Here is a 22,561-nt window from a genome sequence, read left to right on the forward strand (position 1 = left end):
AGCAAACAAGCATAAGAAAAAAATTCAAAGTAACTATTACATACAAGGCTCTAGCTAAAGGAAAACTGCATGTTGAGAATGCTTAGCCACCACCAGCCCAGTTAAATTTTCCCATTCTTTTAAAGAAATGTATCCAGCCACACAGTTTTATGGTTTGGGGTGGTTTTCTTGTTTTTTTTTAATGAAAGTAGTACTCACACTGTTTGGGTGCTGAATGGCAGCTTCATGCTGCAGTCTCACCCTCTGTGGCATCATCACATCATCCTGTAATAAATAGCACACTGTTACTGAACAGAAAAAGGGTCACAGTACAGTACTCAACACACACTAGAATATGTTGTTAGGTTAATAATCATTTCACTGGCCTGCAAACAAAGCCTTTTTAAAAATACAAAGGCACCAAATATTAAAACCACTTTGACCATTGTTTGGTTTCCTTTAAAATGGACTATAACATAGAGATAAAAGGTATTTTAAAAGGAACCTAATAAAATTTTGCAGAATTAAAAATTAGATGTTAGGCATTATCCCTCTCTTGGGGGTCTCTAGGAACACGCTTGAGTGAAGATCCTCTATCTGCCACCCCCTCCGGAGCATTTAGACCATTCAGCCCACTAACCAGCCCCTCCAAACAGTGCTGAGCTCTCAGACTCCAGCCACAGGTTAAACACACCATTACCCAGAACACTACCTGAAGGTGTCTGTCTTCTGGTTTACCTCTTCAAGGGGCACATGGTAGGTATAATGCATTAAATGCACAGACACTTTGCATAGGATCCTAGCACACTATTGCTCTTTACTTAAGCATGAGAAATACAAAGAGTACAGATGGTATAGGGGAAAAAAAAAAAAAAATATCCTAAATGCAATGCCCCTCACTCAAGTCTAGCTCATCCATCCATTGGGAATCCTTGGGGGAAGTAATCTGTGTTCAGGTATGCAGATATTCTCCCCTGCCTCATCAGGCTCTGGCAGCAGCTTCCCTTAGAACAGCGGTTCTCAAACTGTGGGTCAGGAGCCCAAAGGGGGTTGCGACAGATCACCGGAGCTGGCTTAGACCTGCTGGAGCCCAAAGCCAAAGTCCAAACCCCGCCGCCTGGGACCAAAGCCTGAGGGCTTCAGCCCTGGTTGGTGGGGCTCAGGTTACAGGCCCCCTGCTTGGGTCTGAAGCCTTTTGGGCTTTGGCCCCCCAGCTCAGAGCGGTGTAACTTAGGCTTTGCCCCCCACTTCCCCCAGCTCAGGGCGGTGTAGCTCAGGCGCTTTGCCCCCCTCTCCCTCCAGGGCAGCGGTGCTCAGGCAAGCACAGGCTTCGGTCCCTCCTCCTGGGGTCATGTAGTAATTTCTGTTGTCAGAAGGGGGTCACAGTGCAATGATGTTCGAGAACCCCTGTCTTAGAGAGAGCCAGTGAAAGTGGCTGAAGACCTAGTTCTTCAGAGGGTGGGGAGCTCACCCAGTCTAGGACATTTGTAGTTGAATAGAGAACTATCCCTAGTTAATGAGTCTCTTTGGAATTTTAGTCCAATATGGAGGCAAAGAGACCTCAGAGAGGCAGTTAGCTCCCTCATTCAAAATGGAGTTTGCGTCTTGGTAAAGATACATACAGAGTTCACAGTCTCACACAGAATTCATAAGTGGTATACACAAATCTCCCAAATTCCCACAAGACCTCTAAAGGTACAGAACAAGGAATTATAATGTTCCCTGTTTTGTGAAGTCAGAGAAATAACCTGAATAAAATTTGTCTATGGTACCTGTAGTCTAGAGTTCCCTGGTTATTCGTTTGGAACAAGGAGTCCGGTGGCACCTTAAAGACTAACAGATTTATTTGCGCATAAGCTTTCATGGCTAGAACCCACTTCAAAGGATGCATGGAGTGAAAATTACAAATGTAGGCGTTATTATACTGACACATGAAGAGAAGCGAATTACCTCACAAGTAGAGAACCAGTGTTGACAGGGCCAATTCGATCAGGGTGGATGTAGTCCACTCCCAATAATAGATGTGGAGGTGTCAATTCCAGGAGAGGCAGAGATGCTTTTGTAATGAGCCAGCCACTCCCAGTCCCTATTCAGGCCCAAATTAATGGTGTTAAATTTGCAAATGAATTTTAGTTCTGCTGTTTGTCTTTGAAGTCTGTTTCTGAAGTTTTTTAGTTCAAGTATAGCTACTTGTCAATCTGTTATAGAATGTCCAGGAAGACTGAAGTGTTCTCCTACTGGCTTTTGTATGTTACCATTCCTGATGTCCGATTTGTGTCCATTTATTCTTTTACGTAGAGACTGTCCGGTTTGGCCAATGTACAGGGCAGAGGGGCATTGCTGGCACATGATGGCATATATAACATGAGTAGATTTGCAAGTGAATGAGCCTCTGATGGTATGGCTGATGTGGTTGGGTCCTCTGATGGTGTCGCTAGAGTAGATATGGGGACAGAGTAGGCAACGAGGTTTGCTACAGGGATTGATTCCTGGGTTAGTGTTTCTGTGGTGTGGTGCGTAGTTGCTGGTGAGTATTTGCTTCAGGTTGGGGGGCTGTCTGTAAGCGAGGACTGGCCTGCCTCCCAGCGAGGATTGGCCTGCAGCCCAAGGTCCGTGAGAGTGAGGGATCATTTTCTAGGATCGGTTGTAGGTGGTTGATAATGTGGTCGAGAGGTTTTAGCTGGGGGCTGTACGTGATGGCCAGTGGTGTTCTGTTATTTTACTTGTTGGGCCTGTCCTGTAGAAGGTGATTTCTGGGTACCCGTCTCGCTCTGTCAATCTGTTTCTTCACTTCAACAGGTGGGTATTGTAGTTTTAAGAATGTTTGATAAAGATCTCGTAGGTGTTTGTCTGAAGGATTGGAGAAAATTCGGTTGTATCTTAGGGCTTGGCTGTAGATAATGGATCGTGTGATGTGTCCTGGATGGAAGCTGGAGGCATGTAGGTAAGTACAGCAGTCAGAAGGTTTCCAGTATAGGGTGTTGTTTATGTGACCATCACTTATTTGCACTGTAGTGTCCAAGAAGTGGATCTCTTGTGTGGACTGGTCCAGGCTGAGGTTGATGGTGGGGTGGAAGGTGGAATTCTTCAAGGGCCTCCTTCCCGTGGGTCCATATGATGAAGTTGTCATCAATGTAGCGCAAGTAGAGGAGGGGCACTAGGGGACAAGAGCTAAAGAAACGTCGTTCTAAGTCAACCATAAAAATGTTGGCATACTGTGGGGCCATGCGGGTACCCATAGCAGTGTCCCCAAATCTGAAATGGTTGTCAGTGAGGACAGTCACAAAGTTCAGCCACCAGGTGTGCCACGGCCTCATCAGCGATACGGTTCCCGACAGCTTGTAGTCCATCTTAGTGTGGAATATTGGTGTAAAGAGCTTCTGCATCCATGGTGGCCAGGATGGTGTTTTCAGGAAGATCATCAGTGCATTGTAGTTTCCTCAGGAAGTCTGTGGTGTCTTGAAGATAGCTAGGAGTGCTGGTAGCACAGGGTCTGAGGAGAGAGTCCAAATAGCCAGATAATCTTGCTGTAAGAGTGCTGATGCTTAAGATGATGGGGCGTCCAGGGTTTCCAGGTTTATGGAACTTGGGTAGCAGATGTTCCCGTGCTGTAGCAGGGAGTTTCTTGAATAGCTGGTGTAGTTTCTTTTGGTACTCCTCAGTGGGATCAGAGGATAGTGGCCTGTAGGATGTGATGTTGGAGAGTTGCCTGGCAGCCTCCTGTTCATAATCCGACCTGTTCATTATGACTACAGCACCTCCTTTGTCAGCCCCTTTGATTATAATGTCAGAGTTGTTTCTGAGACTGTGGATAGCATTGCGTTCTGTACAGCTGAGTTTATGGGACAAGTGATGCTGTTTGTTCAAAATTTCAGGCTGTGCAAGTCTGCGGAAGCACTCTATGTAGAAGTCCAGTCTGTCATTTCAACCACCAGGAGGAGTCCACGCAAAATTCTTCCTCTTGTAGTGTTGGCAGGAGGATTCCTGTGGGTCAGTGCACGGTTCAGTGGTGTGTTGAAAATATTCCTTGAGTCGGAAACGATGAAAGTAGGCTTCATTCATTTGCACATTTACTCTGCTATTTTTAAGTAGATTTTTGAGGGGTGACAAGCCTTGTAATTGAAGATTGTACACTAGGTGCACAGTATGACAGGGATCATGACACATATGTATAAAATAAAGCCATGTATAGAAGAGTTCCTCAACTCCACAGGCTAACAACAAATAAAGTAGATATTGGGGTGGGAAGGGGTGGGGCTGGGGCGGAGCAAGGGAGGGGGCTTTGGGGGCGGGGCCAGAGCAGGGGGTGGGAAGAGGCCAGGCGGGGGCGAAGCAGGGGCAGGAAGAGGTGGGGTGGGGGCGGGGCAGGGGCAGGGGGAAGAGGCGGAGCAGGGCCTGGAGCAGCACACAGCTGCATAGAGCACCAGGAAATTTGGTGCCCCAAATTTCCTGGTGCCCTACGCAGCTGCGTATTTCGTGTATGGGTAGGGACATCCCTGAATAAATGCCTAGGACAAATTCTGGCTCTAAAGCTCTGACCAGGAGGGAATTCCAGAATGCAGCAGTGGTGTCCATCCTGGCTCCCACAAAACAAACAGAACTGACACTCCACAGGCCTGTCCAGGAGTGCTCTGTGTGGTAGGCAACTATTTTGCAATTGGTGGTTTTGTTTGTTTAATTTTTTGAAATCAATATTATCAAACTTTTCAAACCTTTATAAAGTTTATTAGCAAACCCAACTCAGCCTTCTTTTGAAACAAGCTTTTTGAAAACATTCCTTTCAACTCCCACAATCAGCTTAGTAAGCAGGTATACTAGGAATATTTGTACAATAGATAGCTACAGTAGACAGCCAGATATATGGAGAGTAGCATCAAACAGTCTAGAGCCCATGCAGAAAACAGCAATATCAAATGCCCATGGTTTACAAGAATCCATGAATAAAAGTAAAATGCTGCCTTCCTGCTTAACCAGTGAGGTGACCGAGCTGCTGATGTCACTCCATAGTAGAGGCAATGAGGAGGGGAAAGGCTAAATTATCACTGTGTGTTACTAAAAAATAGCAATCACCAGACCTGGAGGGGGTCTGGTGAGTACACAAGCCTCTTGACCTTTGGTTTCATGATTTGAAGACAACAGAACCCCTTGTTAAAACTGTAGTCCGATGACGCATAGGAGCTTGGGGTTTTTTTTTCATTTTTTATATATAATGCATGCACCTGTCAGTCTTTGTATAAAAAAAATACAAAACCCATTACCAAAAATATCTAATTCTACAGTATTTTCGGCATGCAACTTAGTAACCCAGTGAGCTAAGAATTGTTACCAAATAAATACAAAGAACAGGGCTTTTGTTTTCTTAGTATTAGAAGTATGAGAGTCTATTCTCCCATCAACTTATGGGGGAGTATCACAGGAAACTTGTGTGTATGAATAATAATTACAGGTACAATGCATCCCACACATCAGTGTGGAAATACAAACTGCTTACAGTGTAATCAAACAAAGGATATTCCACTGGAACACTAGAGCAATCTAATTCTGAAGGAGAAATCCAAAAACCTGTGAAGACGTTTCACGGAGACTGTAAGCTCCCAGTACTCAGACACAAAACCCAACAAAAAACAAAAATTCAGGAATGTTGTAATGTGATATGAAGATATTTACTTACAGGTCAGTAGTTTGAATCCTACCCAGGTCAGTAGTGACCAAAAGTTACTGTCTGAAAATTGTCTTTTCATTTCAGTACAATTCCTGTAGATACCCCTGCAAATCTTACATCTCTAAAAATACCCACCATGACTACAACTGGAAACCTCATTAGGAATATCAGCAGAGAGGCAGAGGTCTGAATATGAGGCCTTGTCTACACTACGAAATGGGGTCGAATTTATAGAAGTTAGTTTTGTAGAAAGCGCTTTTATACAATCGATTGTGTGTGTTCCCACACAAATGCTCTAAGTGCATGTAGTCGGCAGAGTGTGTCCACAGTACTGAGGCAACCGTCGACTTCCGGAGCGTTGCACTGTGGGTAGCTATCCCACAGTTCCTGCAGTCTCCGCCACCCATTTGAATTCTGGGTAGAAATCCCAATGCCTGATTGGGCTAAAACATTGTCGCAGGTGGTTCTGGGTGCATATCCTCAGGCCCCCCTTCCTTCCCTCCCTCCCTCTGTGAAAGCAAGGGCAGACAATCGTTTTGCACCTTTTTTCTTGAATTACCTGTGCAGATCCCATACCACGGCAAGCATGGAGCCTGCTCAGCTAACCATCACCGTATGTCTCCTGGTTGTTGGCAGACGCAGTACTGCATTGCTACACAGCAGCAGTTTATTGCCTTTTGGCAGCAGACAGTGCAGTATGACTGGTAGCCATCGTCGACATAGTCCAGGGTGCTCTTAACTGACCTCGATGAGGTCGGGGCACCTGGGCAAACATGGGAGTGACTCAGCCAGGTCATTTCCCTTTTAAGTTTCATCTCATGGCAATTCAGTCCTACCAGCAGTGCACTGTCTTTTAATCAGCAGCCAGCAGAAGATGATGGCCAGCAGTCATACTGCACCATCTTCCACCAACCACCCAGGAGATGACGATGGCTAGCGGTTGTACTGCACAGTCTGCTGCCAGCAAGATGTATAAAGATAGATGAAGTGGATCAAAACAAGAAATAATCTAGATTTGTTTTGTATTCATTTTCTCCTCCCTCCCTCCGTGAAATCAACGGCCTGCTAAACCCAGTTTTGAGTTTTATCCTTGAAGTTTTGAGTTCTATCCTTGAGGGGGCATTCTGTTTCTCGCAAAGCCACTCCCTTTGTTGATTTTAATTCCCTGTAAACCATGTTGTCAGTCACCCCTCCCGCCGCCAGAGCAACAGCAAACAATCGTTTCACGCCCTTTTCCCTGGATTGCCCGAGCAGGAGCAGACGCCATAGCACAGCAAGCATGGAGCCCATTCAGCTCACCACAGCAGTTATGACCATTGTAAACACCTCACGCATTATTGTGCAATGTATGCAGAACCAGCACCCGAAAAACCAGGCGAGGCGGTGACGGCAGGCAGTGATGAGGACATGAACACACTTTTCTCTGAAACCCCTTCCCCTGCAATTTGGAGATCATGGTGTTAATGGGGCAGGCTCATGCCTTGGAATGCCGATTCTGGGCCTGGGAAACAAGCACAGACTGGTGGGACTGCATAGTGTTGCAGTTCTGGGATGATTCCCAGGGGCTCCGAAACTTTCACATGCATAAGGGCACTTTCATGGAACTTTGACTTGCTTTCCCCTGCCCTGAAGTGCAAGAATACCAAGATGAGAGCAGCCCTCACAGTTCACAAGCGAATGGCAAAAGCCCTGTAGAAGCTTGCAATGCCAGACAGCTACCGGTCAGTCGGTAATCAATTTGGAGTGGACAAATCTACTGTGGGGGTTGCTGTGATGCAAGTAGCCAACGCAATCATTGAGCTGCTGCTATCAAAGGTAGTGACTCTGGGAAATGTGCAGGTCATACTAGATGGCTTTGCTGCAATGGGATTCCCTAACTGTGGTGGGGCTATAGACGGAACGCATATCCCTATCTTGGGATCGGATCACCAGGGCAGCCAGTACATAAACTGCAAGGGGTACTTTTCAATGGTGCTGCAAGCACTGGTGGATCACAAGGGATGTTTCACCAACATCAACGTCGGATGGCCGGGAACAGTTCATGACGCTCGTGTCTTCAGGAACTCTGGTCTGTTTAAACAGCTGCAGGAAGGGATTTACTTCCCAGACCAGAAAATAACTGTTGGGGATGTTGAAATGCCTATAGTTATCCTTGGGGACCCAGCCTATCCCTTAATGCTCTGGCTCATGAAGCCATACACAGGCACCCTGGACAGTAGTCAGGAGCTGTTCAACTATAGGCTGAGCAAGTGCAGAATGGTGGTAGAATGTGCATTTGGACATTTAAAAGCGCCCTGGTGCAGTTTACTGACTTGCTCAGACCTCAGCGAAACCAATATTCCCATTGTTATTGCTGCTTGTTGTGTGCACCACAATCTCTGTGAGAGAAAGGGGGAGACATTTATGGCGGGATAGGAGGTTGATGCAAATCGCCTGGCCGCTGAATACGCGCAGCCAGACACCAGGACAGTGAGAAGAGCACAGCAGGAAGTGGTGCGCATCAGAGAAGCTTTGAAAACCGGTTTCATGACTGGCCAGGGTACTGTGTGACACTTCTGTTTGTTTCTCCTTGATGAAAACCCGCCCCCTTGGTTGACGCTAATTCCCTGTAAGCAACCTGCCCTCCCACCTTCGATCACAGCTTGCTTGCAAAGGAAATAAAGTCACTATCATTCAAAAAACATGTATACTTTATTAATTGATTATAAAAATAGGGAGATAACTCACAAGGTAGCCCGGGTGGGGTGTGGGAGGAGGGTAGAAGGGAAGGAAAAGGCCACTTTAAAACTTGTTGAATGCCAGCCTTCTGTTGCTTGGGCTGTCCACTGGGGTAGAGTGGTTGGGTGCCCGGAGCCTCCCACCCCACGTTCTTGGGCATCTGGGTGAGGAGGCGATGGAACTTGGGGAGGACGGAGGGCAGTTAAACAGGAGCTGCTGCAGCAGTCTGTGATCCTGCTGCCATTCATGAACCTCTACCAGATGCCGGAGCATGTTCATTTGATCCCGCAGTAGCCCCAGTATCTCCTCATACCTCCTCTGATCTTCCTGCCACCACCTCTCCTCACATTCATCGGCCACCGTCCTGTGCTCTGCTATTGTGTCCCTCCACACAGTTCTGTCAGTGCCAGATGACTGCATGAGCTCAGAGAACATTTCATAGCGCGTGCATTTTTTTCTCCGCCTTATCTGAGATAGTCTTTGGGAAGAAGAAGCGGGGCTTGAAACATTTGCAGCTGCTGGAGGAAAAAAGAAGTGAAGTTTTTAAAAAGATACATTTTACAGAACAATGGCTATACTCTTTCACGGTGAACAACACTATTCACATTACATAGCACATGTGATTTTGGTACAAGGTCACATTTTGCATCTTATGTTGAGTGCCTGCGGCTTTTGTGTTAGAGATCACACACGCAGGACCGGGCAACAGAATTCAGCTTGCAGGCAGCCATAGTAAGCCACAGTCTTTCGGATTCTGCAATCTTCATAACAGCAGCCCTATCCTTTTCCATACCAAGCAAAGCCCGTTGAGTTAGCCATTTAGTGCTGCAGTTTTCCTGTTAATGTGCAGCAGCAGAAACCAAACTAACCCCCTCCCTGCATCCAATTCTCTGGGATGATCGCTTTTCCCTTCCCCCCACCGCCTGGCTGGTATCAGGGAAGAGCCCTGCTAGCCAAACACAAACAGCTCAGTGCCAATGCCCCCCCGCCCCCCCCCACTGCTGGGCTAACTGCGGGGAGGATTTCTTTTCAGCCCCAGGCAAACAGCCCAGTAGGAATGGGCACCTCTGAATATCCCCTTAATCAAATTCCCCTATTTCAACCAGGTTACCATGAACGATATCACTCTCCTGAGGATAACAGAGAGAGATAAAGAATGGATGTGGCTTGAATGCCAGCAAACACTGGGACCATACGCTGCCAGGCCTTGTCATGCAATGATACCAGATTACTTGCTACTAGCATGGCGCAGTAAAATGTCCTACCATGGAGGACGGAATAAGGCTGCTCTACCCAGAAACCTTCTGCAAAGGCTTTTAGAGTACCTCCAGGAGAGCTTCATGGAGATGTCCCTGGAGGATTTCCGCTCCATCCCCAGACATATTAACAGACTTTTCTAGTAGCAGTACTGGCCACAAATGCATCCCAAGTCCTCAGGGCTACTTAATAATTAAAAAACGCTTGCTTTTATAACATGTATTATATTTTAAAAGGTACACTCACCAGAGGTCCCTTCTCTGGCTTTGTTGGGTTGGGAGGGTATTTCAGTCAGGGTGATAAAAAGATTGTGGCTGTCGGGGAGAACGGTGTGCTGTGTGCTCCCCTCAAGCTCGTCCTCCTCCTCCTCATCTTCCCCATCTGCAAAATCCTCAGCCATGGTGGAGAGTACCCCATCATCGGAGTCCACGGATAGGGGTAGAGTAGTGGTGGCGGCCCCCCTAGAATTGCATGCAGCTCAGCATAGAAGCGGCATGTCTGGGGCTCTGTCCCAGAGCGTCTGTTTGATTCTTTGGTTTTCTGGTACGCTTGTCTGAGCTCCTTAAGTTTCACACGGCACTGTGTTGCGTCCCTGATGTAGCCTCTGTCCCTCATGGCCTCAGATTTTTTGAAATGTTTTGGCATTTCATCTTTTGGAACGTAGTTCTGATAGCACGGATTCCTCTCCCCATACAGCAATCAGATCCAGTACCTCCCGTTCAGTCCATGCTGGAGCTCTTTTTCGATTCTGGGACTGCATGGTCACCTGTGCTGATGACCTCGTCTGGCCAAACAGGAAATTAGATTCAAAAGTTCCTGGGGCTTTTCCTGTACACCTGGCCAGTGCATCCAAGTTCAGAGTGCTGTCCAGAGTGGTCACAATGGTGCACTGTGGGATAGCTCCCGGAGGCCAATACCTTCGAATTGCGTCCACACTAACCCTAATTCGAAATGGCGATGTAGATTTCAGTGCTAATCCCCTCATTGGGGAGGAGTACTAAAATCGGTTTTAAGAGCCCTTTACGTCCAAAAAAATGGCTTCGTTGTGTGGACGGGTGCAGGGTTAATTCGGATTTAATGCTGCTAAATCCAACATAAACTCGTAATGTAGACCAGGCCTGAGAATGAGCTAACCTCTCAACCTAAAAGGCTCACTCCAAGTTAGAATTAAGAAATGCTGACAGCACGAGGAAGTGTTCTTTGCTGCCTGTTTGTTCTTTACTTGTTTTGTTGGTAAGTAAAAGACTTCAGTCTTCAGGCTTGTCATGCAGTATCTTTCATGACCACAAAAAACTCATGTTTATAAAAAGAAAGATTGAAGAAAACTAAAAAGAAACCCAAACAGAGTCTGTAAAACATCAAACATTCCATATACTCTAACATTATTTTACAAAAAATATTACTCCTGGCAGGACTTTTAAAACAGAATGCATCAGCAATTAGACGGTACTTAAAACATACTCCATAAATTTAGATTTTGAATTCATTCTTCTTTCCACTCTAGCATAAAGAAACAGTGTTTTCTTAAACAAGATAGGCAGTCTTGTAAAACTGGGGTAATTCCCTTCCTGCTCTGAACAGAGTACAAACACCTCTTACATAGTCCAAACTTACCCTCTGCCTGGGGTATGGTATTAATGTTTTTAAAATATTAATAAAATCAAACTTTAGCCCAAGCTTTCCCTCCAAGATAAGCTGTTTGACAGGTTTCCACTGTTCCAGTCCCTTGTTCCCTTCACTTCATAGAAACATTCCAACTTTTCTCATACCTTGGTTGGAGCTAAGAGATCACTCACTTATCACCCTGATGAGCAGTATCTACTTCACTTCTCTATGTGAAGTTCTAGCAACTGAGCTAAGTGAATCAACAGAGGAGCCCTGAATCCCTATTCTGTGTCCTAGAAGTTGCCATTAGAGCTGGTTGGAAATTTTCTGATTGAGTTTTGTCGGAAATACTGGTTTGTCAAACTAGAAGTGTCTCCTGAAAGCAAGCCTCCCCAAATTGCAGGCAGGCTTTAGCAGTGAAACTGACAAAAATGTCAGTTTCAGTCAGCAGCTGCCTGTCTCAGGTGGCATATTTTGTTTCCCAAACATCATGTGTCAGTCAGTCTGTTTCCTAAGCTCAGTTTGGGCGGGGGGTTTCCAGTTTGTGAGAAATTATTAAAAGTTTGATTTGGGGCTGTTTCAAACCTACACAACTGAAATACTGAAATGTCATGCAAACATAAATTTGTAATCTCAAGTTTTGGCCAGCTCTAATTGCCATCCTCTTGCATTTCTATAGAGCAATGTCATTTTTCACAGCTCTCTACTAAGAACAACAAATATTCAACCAATCTTTCTTCCTTTCTCATTAAAAGTTTAAGTCAGACCAATGCCAGTAGGAGTGATCTAAGTAACACCCAAGCAGTTGAATAACCTTGATATAAGGGTGACACCATACTTTATCAAAAATGAAAACAAGAATTGAAAAATTCCTGGAAGTGGATCCAACTAATTGCTGCACTTCAAGGTTAAAGATAAACTAATGAAATAATCACAGAAGCGGTTTCTTATCACATGAACACAAGTTTCCAAAAAATATAAGATATATAGTCACAAGTATTTCTTGTATCTAGTCATTAGGCAACATTTTACAATAATGTAGGAAACATGACTGATTTGCAAAGACACTGGGGGAAAAGGTCTTACTCATCAAGTGCAGTCCAAGTGGTACAAAATATACTCCTGAGGGCATTCCGCACCAAAAAAATAAAAATTCTGCACGCAATATTTTAAAATTCTGTCAAAGTCTGCAAATTTTATTTGTCAAATAAATGTGGAGGCTGTAGTGTGGCACTGGGTAGCACAGGTCACTGGCTGCACGGAGGTGGGAGATCACTGTGCAGATTTCCCCCGGGACACGGACTCAGTGGTGAGGCTGCACCCAACCCTGACACAGCACAAGGACCAGGCCTGCCCCAAAACACCCCAGGGCCCTGGCCCTCTATGCCAGATGCACCAGGTGTGCACAGGCAGGCTCATCAAGGCAGGATCCAAGTGTGGATGTGCCATAAATATAAAGGAAAGGGTAACAACCTTTCTGTATACAGTGCTATAAAATCCCTCCTGGCCAGAGGCAAAATCCTTTCCCCTGTAAACGGTTAAGAAGCTAAGGTAACCCCACTGGCACCTGACCCAAAATGGCCAATGAGGGGACAAGATTCTTTCAAATCTGGAGGGGGGGGAACAAAGGGTTTGGACTGTCTGTGCGATGCTTTTGCCAGTAACAGATCAGGAATGCAAGCCTTACAACTCCTGTAAAGTTAGTAAGTAATCTAGCTAGAAAATGTGTTAGATATTCCTTTGTTTAATGGCTTGTAAAATAAGCTGTGCTGGAGGAAATGTATATTCCGGTTTTTGTGTCTTTTTGTAACTTAAGGTTTTGCCTAGAGGGATTCTGTAGGTTTTGAATCTGATTATCCTGTAAGGTATTTACCATCCTGATTTTACAGAGGTGATTCTTTTACCTTTTCTTTAATTAAAATTCTTCTTTTAAGAACCTGATTGATTTTTCATTGTTCTTAAGATCCAAGTGCTTGGGTCTGTGTTCACCTGCACCAATTGGTCAGGAGATTATCGTCAAGCCTTCCCCAGGAAAGGGGGTGTAGGGCTTGGGTGGACATTTTGGGGGAAGACGTCTCGAAGTGGTCTCTTTCCCTGTTCTTTGTTTAAAACGCTTGGTGGTGGCAGCATACTGTTCAAGGACAAGGCAAAGTTTGTACCTTGGGGAAGTTTTTAACCTAAGCTGGTAAGAATAAGCTTTGGGGTCTTTCATGCAGGTCCCCACATCTGTACCCTAGAGTTCAGAGTGGGGAAGGAACCTTGACAGGAGGGGCTTAGTGTGGGGGGATCCAGCTGTGGGTTGAGAGGGTTCTGTGTTGGGCAATCTGGGTACAGGTGGCTCAGTAGGGGATCTGAGTGCAGGGATACAGAGGGGCTTGTTGAGGGGTTCTAGGTGCAACAGTAATGGGACTCTGCAGGGGGGATCCAACTGATGGTGGTTGGGGCTCAGCAGGGAGGGGTCTGCGGGTGGGGGGATAGAGCTCAGCGGGGTGTCTGGGTGTGGGGAGTTCAGTGGGGGGTCCAGATGCTGGGGGTGTGGGGCTCAGTGGGTGGGGATCCAGGTACAGCTGGTTGGGGCTCGGTAGGGTGGGGATCCGGATGCATATGGCTCATTGGGATGGTGCAGGGGGAGTAGGGGCTCACCAGGTGTGGTTCTGGAAGCAGGAACGGTGAGGCTCTGTGGGAGGGTCTGGGTGTGAGGGGGTCTGGATGCATGGGCGTTGGGTGGATGGGGGAGCAGCTTCTCATACAGTGATCTGTCCCGCTGCAGCTGAGGAGCAATGGGTGCAGGAAGCACAGGGAGGGAGGGGAAGGGCAGTTTCCAGAGCTTCCTACAGCCAGGGGAGAAATCTGAGGGTGGGTCTGACATGGCCCCAGATGCCGTCCAGGGGAAGAGGAAGTCCTGTCCTCCCCAACCCAGCTGGGACTACCAGCTGATCCCAGTGCAGGGTAGTAGCCACCAACCAGGTCTTCCCCAGTTCTGCGCCATGCTCCACAGTGATTTACCTCTGTGCCCTTGACACCCAAAACTGCTGGGGAGGGTCGCATGACCGCTCTTGTGGCTCTCCTTTGCTTCCCCATCAGAAAGTCATTTTTCTGTGGGGAAGCAAAGAAATCTGCAGGAGACATAAATTCTGCGCAAGCGCATTGGCACAGAATTCCTCCAGGAGTAAAAAAAGGGAAGACTAGAAACTCCATAGATCATAAATACTTCAAAAGTATGACAGCTCTTTTTACCACCTAGTCCACAGTTATTAATATAGCATGATCCCAGTGAATCCGGGTACACTATTGCACAAGTGTTCCAGTAAAATTTTACTCTACTGTCCTGACGAAAAAGATATAAATTGGGGAGGAGAGGAAGGGAAACAGGCACATTAACAAATGTAGGCTCAAGCCTGAAACAAAGCTTGGTAAATCACAAGGCAAACTATCTGGATGACAGAACAGGATTCACTCTTCAGTTAGATTGTTCATTTCATCTGCTAAAGAACCATCACCTTAATTCTTTATGCCAAGAAGAGAGATGGGTCTTAATATAAAATGTTACTTTATAGAGGCTTCAAAAGACATTTTTAAAATATTAATCTTTAAATCTACCACTTATTGGAATTATATAGGGCTTTTTAACTGAGTACTTGTTAAACACAAAAGAAAACAAGAGTGGTAAGAGACAAACCCACTAAAAAGCAAGGAATGTTAGTGCTGTCTTTCTCTCTCACAGCCCTTCCACATATACTCTTGTTCTAAACAATTTCAGTGCTTGTGACTCCTTATATATGGATCCTGCACAATTAATATTCTGGGAGCATAATTAACAGAAATTGATTGATTTACGTTCAAATTACAAAGAAAAAATGGGCTTCCTGAATAAAATAAACACAATCAAACCAAAGGACAAAACCATTCAGATAAACGTGGCATGGCCTTGCGCACATATATCAACTATGACTAGATTTAACCTTTTATAACCAGACTGATAACTTGACAGCTAAGGTCTACATAGTGAGATTTGGTTTCAATACCAAAAACATTTTGGATTCGAAATGCAGGTATGAAATTAGTTCAACTGCCAAGTGCCTTTACATGAATAATCTGGTTATATTCAGCAAGGAGGGACCAATAAATAATTCAGCTATTATTACTTTTGAAACTAACACTATTACTGCAGGGACACATCAGTCTAAATTGCTAACTGCACTGAATTAATGTCAATTTCATGGCAGAAATGCAGTAAGTGGAAAGGTAATAAGCTGCAACTTTATTTGCACTGTTGACATGACAGTACTCTCTCTCTCACACACACACACAGAGTTTATATAAAGAGCCAGCTTAGTTTCTGTTGGGCTAATGCCTCACTTGATTCCCTCATGTCCTCTATTTTCCGCTAAAGCAACAATCATCAATTATGCCATTAAACAGTCTCCAGTCACGCCATACATGCCATTCTGTCAGTGAAATATTCTCACTGTGTCCCCACCATGCCCATTTCCATGCTAGAATTGGACCACTCAACCCACACATAGAAGTGTCTGCAGGGGAATTCTATCTCATCAGTTGTATGAAGTGGGTGTACATCATGTCTGTATCCTAACTGTATTCTCCACTACTCCTCGTGGTAGCAATAATTATTCATTAACATTGCAACAATGCACAATTACAGATACAGAGCTGGATTTTCAAAATAACTCAACAGTGGCCTACCTCTGCTCCGCTTGAAGTCAATAATAAAATTCCTATTGACTTCAAAAGGAGCAGAGTTAGGCCAACACTGAGTGCTTTTGAAAACCCCATCCAAAGTACCCAAATGTTACATGCTATGAGCTAAATTTCAACCATATGAATGTAGTAACAGTCTGAGCATTTGTATCTGTACCAACGAGAGCATTACCCAAGAGACAAATAAAATGAAAATCCATACCTCTACATGACCTGATATATTCCTTCCAGTTCCAATATTTGAAAAATAAATACATGGTTTGCATAAGAAGAATGGGTCCATCCCAACTAATCACTTCAAACCCAACAGAAATATATGGTATTAGCATGGTTTAACAAGTGGCAGAACAAGAAATTACTGGTTCCACACCCAATAGGCTGGGTCATTCAGGTGCCTCTCCCCCCACTGGCAGAGGAACCAGGTTGCAGATTTTGTCTTATGCCTCCACAGAGGTCAGCAACATTCTTAATTAAAGTGCCTATGTTAGCTTGTTTTAAAAGAGGCAGTACTACCCAGGGAGACAAATTCAAACTGTAACCCAATTTTAAAATTCTCCTCCCACTTTTTTTCAAACTTCCCTCCTGATGCTGAAAATGAGGGTTAAAATACAAACTTTTCTGCTAAGTGACCCTGGCAATAACTCCAATGGAAGAGGGTTTTTTGTTTTGTTTTGTTTTTTGCTATCACAGACATGGGGATGTATGATGCACTTTAATTCAGTTCTCCTCCACCTGCTCTGTTCTTGTGAAAAGGAGATAGGTACAGAAAAGTAGTATTACACCACAAAACAGCGAGACCAAGAGGCTTTTATGTGTCATTACCTTGCCTGTTCAAAAGAATGGAGCAGGTAAAGCAAAAGAACAACATGACATACATCTATTTGTAACCACAAACCAAACCCCAAACCAGAACCATCAGTATCTCTGTATATTCACCTCTTCTGACTGTATTTGGCCAGACAGAGAAGGAAACTTAACCCAGCTACTCATCTTCAGCACTTAGGCATTTACTGTGTACAATCTTTTGTTTGTAAAACATGCAGTGAGAAGTACAAAATAAAACCGTATAAGAACACCTTTGGACAATTTTGGTAGCCTTGTGCTTTGGTTGGTCGGTGCCAATCTTTTTATTTTTTTTTAAAACAAGTTGGTGTCCAAATAATACCTAAAGTACTACAAACATGAGATTTCTCTTACTATTCTACAGTTCATGTGCATTCAAGTTTTTTCCACTATCCAGTCAAACAACAGAAATCATTCACTGTGTACCACACACTATAATAGTGAAACTAAACTAAGGTTCTGAGAATTTTCAGCAACTTTGGAAATTCTAGTTATCTAATACTAATGATTATCTTTATGCAAAAATAGTTATTGTACATTTACAGAATTGTTATGGGGCAATCCTATAAAATATATAGTAATTAAGATAATGAATATAACAGATGTGCTGTTTAAGATTGGTTTCTATAACTACAGACACGAGATTTGATTTGATTTTTAGTTTAAAATTTGGAACAAAAAGGCAGTGACTGGACAAACAAATTTTAAAGAAAATATTCCTCTTATGTTAGGCACATTTTGTTTAAAAATCACGAATTTAAATCACATCACAAAATAGGGAGGCCTTAATTTTTTCATATTTCAGGGGGCATTTTATAAATGACATTGAGAAACATAATTTTAAATGTAATTTGGAAATAATGTTTTATTTTAAGAACTAAATCACATTATTCAATCCATATTACTAAACAGATTTCAATTAAAAACAAAAAGTGCATCCAGACTAATTTTTCAGAAAAAAGTAAACCATTTTTTTCTGATTTAATTCATAGACCAAGTTCAACTGAAAATTTAATGTAGCTTAGTTTCACTAGACTACAATATCTATGTGATTCTCAGACGTGCAACTAAAGTAGCCAAGAGCTTGTGATCATGTCCAAATTTGCTTTCAAAGGCTCTGAAAGTAGAGATGGGAAAGACCCGTCAGTGCATCTTGTAAATCCATCAACCACTGCAAAATTGTTTTCTACAGTACATTTCAGTTTGTCCAGTTTAGATTTAAATGACTTAAGTGATGGGGCTTCAACCACTCCCTTAAGAGATTACTCCACAGTCTGAGACCTCATTTTCAGAAATATTTTCTTTACAGCCAATTTAACATTTCCTTTACTCAGTTTTATCCCATTACTCCTAGTTATATCCCTAGATCACTCCAAACAATTCCTCTTCCTCCTTACTGTTTTCAAACTTCAAATACTGGTTTTCATGCCCTTCCAATCACATTACTGTGTCCATCATTTATCATTTTTTCTTTTCGAACTCAATCCTGTAGCCCAGGGGTGAGCAAACTATGGCCCACGGGCTGGATCCGGCCCCCGGGATTGGCACCCCCGTGGTGCTGTGGGGTTAAGGCTGGCTCCCTGCCTGCTCTGGCCCCATGCCGCTCCCAGAAGTGGCCAGCACCACGTCCCTGTGGCCCCTGAGGGGGGATGAGGGGGACAGAGGGTTCCGCACGCTACCCTCGCCTGCAGGCACTGCCGTCCACAAATTCCATAGGCTGGGAATGGGGAACCACGGCCAATGGAAGCTTCAGAGGAGGTAACCACATGCGAGGACAGTGCACAGAGCCATCTGCCCCCCTTCTCCGCCCCCCCGGGCCACAAGGACATGATGCCAGGCACTTCCGGGAGCAGAGCAGTGCTGGGCCAGGGCAGGCAGGAAGCCTGCCTTAACCCTGCTGCACACCGCTGCCACCCCAGAGCCACTCAAGGTAAGTGGCGCCGGACTGGAGCCCACACCCCAAATTCCTTCTGCACCCCAACCCCCTGCCCTGAGCCCCTTCCTGCACTCCACACTCCCTCCCACACCCCGCACTCCCTCCTGCACCCCAACCCCCTGCCCCAGCCCTGCATGGAATTTCCCCACCCAGATGAGGCCCTCAGGCCAAAAAGTTTGCCCACCCGTGCTGTAGCCCCTTCAATTGCATATTTTTCTGAATTCCCTCCAATTTGTTGACATTTTTCAGTTCTGAGGTACCCTGAATTATATGCAATATTCTAAGTGATTCAGTTCTAATCGCTGACAGGATAACTAGTTTCAAGGCTACCCCTCTGGAGCTGCCACTGAATACTGTTTTTCAACAACAGTTTTAACCTAGGTTATATGATTATGCCAGAAGATTTTAAATTGACGTGTGCACATCAAACTAATTCAACAGTGGACAAGAAGCACCTTCATCCTCTCCAGGACAATAGGTTGCTACAAGTTTCACTGCACTTTCCAAATATGTGTTTACATTCCATACTCACGTCACTGTATTCCTCTCACCTGCTCTCCACTGATACTGGCCCAGATTGTGGCCCTTCCCGTGCAGGAGTGCAAGGGAGTTATGAGGCTATAGAAGCACCCTTTACTTCCTTGCACCAGCGCATTGTACCACCACCTCCTGAGTGCAACATGAAGCAGACTATGCAGTTGCACATGCCTCCCTTGTGCAGATGGGCAGAAGGAGGCAAGGAATGCGTGGAGTGGGGCCTTAACCCTACCTCCCCACTGCACCTGGCAGTATAGTAAAGCCAGCATGTCAAAGAGTCATGGGGAGTCTTGGAGAGAGATTGTGACTCTCCATACCTCTAGGAGCACTGCAAAATTCTCCTCATTGCTATGGACTGGATCATAGACTGATACACAGATCACAGTAAACAATTAAATTAGTCCTTGGAACATGTTACGGATTCAAAACAGTAAGGGCTCACAAGAAGTAGATTAACTATGAGAAAAATCTCACAGTCATATTTTACTTCAGCAAAGCGAAATGTGATGCTCATTGTGATCAATCAAATCCATCAATTTCACCGGTGGCTATTAAGCATCTCAAGCCATTTTTTTCCAAAATGGAACTAGTGTCATAGTCAAAGTTAGTATTAAGATTCTACCCACTTAAATATTCCCTGCACTTTCAACCAGATTGGAATTCCTGACTTCCTGTCCTAAAAGCTCTTAGGTGCTGTTAACCAACTGCCCCATTTTACTTGAATGTGTCTGCATTTCAGTTAAATGACTCCAATTTGCAGGCACCATGGAATCTTTTGGGATGAAATGTATATTACTAATGTAAGCTATTAGTCATAACATTCTAATAGTGCTTTTCATACCCTTTAGAAAAAAGTTCACAAATTAATTTTCCCTGCTAAAAGGAAAGTATTTATACAATGCTTCCTAACAAATAAAATGGAAACAATAGAAAAAGGATAGTTTCCATCCCTGAGGGACATTGCAGTTTCAATTATTATGTCAATAGTGTACACCTCGATTTATTACATATTCACAAAACGGTTGCTACAAGTTAATAAAAATCTCACATAAATATCTGAAATTATTATTAAAAATAATCACATAACAAACTTACCGACAAATTCAATGAAAAGATGTCAGATAATATGTGGTTTATTGTAAATGTAAATATATATAGGTATATAAAATGTAAATGCTGTTAAATAACTATTTAAGTAGCAATAAGCAAGGCACCAAACCAAAAATAGAATCCTTTGATAGGTGCTCAAAATAACCCAGAATTTATACAAATGTTGTTGATTACAAACATGCTTTCTGTTCTCCATAGTCCATTTTAAGCAGAGAAGCAATTTGCTGAAAGATGGGGGAATGAAAAGGTCTTTATTCCACATGAAGAGCCAACAGGGATTTCTAAACAAGCCCAGATGTGTTTCTGCCTTTGGGGGGCCTTGAGCTCCATCACCTTTCAGACAGACAGGCACTCTGCCTGCTCATGCTCATATCTGCTATATCCCTTCCACAGAGGGTTGGCTTGCTTCAGTCAAGTTCCACAAGTTCTTACACTTGGAACAATTGCAGATGCTGCTAAATATCCAAAGCCAGTTATAGCAGATAACTGTTTTCCTTACAGCAAGACACTGCACTTAAAAACAAAACAAACATTGCTAACTGAGCAAATTATTTGTTTTGATTTCACTGGTTGGTGGGAAAAAAAAAACTTCAGAAGAAAAAATCTGAACTTCAGGACATTATTTAAAGTTGTCTCTGTTTAAGTATTTGTTTCTTAAATCAGTCTGGACAAATTCAAAATGACAAGCATTTCTTAGCCACATCTATACATAATCTGCCTGGACTACACTAAACTACAGAGTGCTAACCTCCTGAAGAATTTGCCTGAAAATTTAATTTTTCTCCACGTTTTGACTGAACATAGCAATTCAACATGTAAAATATATTCTTCATTAAGATTGACCTTGTATTACAAAACAGAAGGAACAATTCTATTTTAAGTGCTAAATTAAGAATGAAACCAAAGGTTAATGCTAAAATAGTCACCTACAAATTCCACTACTTTCACTTGTTTAATTAACGTATTTTATGTTTTGCCTCCTACATTTATTTTAGTATTTGGGGATAAGGTTTGAATTTGCCTAATTAGCATATAGGAAAATCAATCAAACCCTCCTCACAGTATGTACTTAAAAATAAACTGAACTTCATATAGGCACTGAAAAACATCTATAAACCTACGAGTTATTAGAAAGTATTTTAAATACTTGAACTAAATGTTTGCTTTTTTTATTGTTTTAAATTATATGCTAAACCTCTTACATACTAAATGAAAGTATTCAAATTTTAAAAAAACATTTGAAAAGTTTTAGTAAAAATTTTATTCTTTTATAGATCATTGAACTCATAATGTGCCCTCAACTGACCTTTCTTTCTTTCTTTTTTAATGCTTATGAGTAGTGGCAACAGTGTACAGCTCACTCCATATCGCTGCACAGGTAACGGGGATTAAAATTGCTTCCACCTTGTCTTCTGTCTATTTTGAAATGTAGCTTGCCTTAGCACATGTCAAAGATTTTTTTTTTTTTTGGGTGGATAGAGAGTAAATAGATTACAAACCCCACAAAATAAATGAATCTACAATAGAAAGTCTGATCATTGCTTCTTTACCTAAGCTTTAGAGTACTGATTTGACAGAGCAAAAATACTTACTACTGGGGGAATTCTGCACCAAAAATGTAAAAATTCTGCACACAATATTTTAAAATTCTGCAAAATTTTGCATATTTTATTTGTCAAAACAACACAATATAATCACACTGGTTTTAAAAAATTACCAAAATAATTGAAATTACAATACAGTGGATGGAGAATGGGAATGGAGAGCTTTGGAGGAAATCCCCAAACACACTCTCTCTAATAGTACTGTAGCTAGTATTGACCCTTTACTTCTAGTTAGTCAACAAACATATGCAGCCATATGCTCAGTTTTGCATCATAGGCAACTGAAGAGGAAAAGATCAGCAGCCACCAATTCAAATAAAGGAACATTAATTCCTGAGCTTTCTCCTCATGTACGGTAAATAAACTTAACATCCTTTCCTGATAATATCACTTTGAATTGTTAGTGAGCAGCAGCATTCTGGCAGTAAACGCAATATTGTCTTTGAATTGGTCAAGAAACAAGCATACATAAAACAAAAATCGTGTACCACAACGTAGCTGGCACAAAGCTTTTCAATGGTGTTTAAAATAAGTCTGATTGTATAGTATATGTTACAGAGTATGAGGGGTTGAGTAATCAGTAACTGTAGT

At 43.3% G+C, this 22,561-nt stretch overlaps 1 protein-coding gene across 5 annotated transcripts in view; it reads right to left on the bottom strand.

Moving 5' to 3' along the window:
- Positions 1-22,561, bottom strand: part of QTGAL (queuosine-tRNA galactosyltransferase) — a 296,108-nt gene that overhangs the window by 250,138 nt on the left and 23,409 nt on the right. For all 5 annotated transcript variants that reach the window (XM_073311998.1, XM_073311995.2, XM_073311993.2 and 2 more), the window contains one exon: positions 199-264. In XM_073311998.1, coding sequence (XP_073168099.1) covers positions 199-264 — 66 coding nt within the window. The remainder of the gene's footprint in view (positions 1-198; positions 265-22,561) is intronic.

Source organism: Lepidochelys kempii, chromosome 14 (assembly GCF_965140285.1).
Source record: "Lepidochelys kempii isolate rLepKem1 chromosome 14, rLepKem1.hap1, whole genome shotgun sequence".
Classification (NCBI taxonomy): domain Eukaryota; kingdom Metazoa; phylum Chordata; order Testudines; family Cheloniidae; genus Lepidochelys; species Lepidochelys kempii.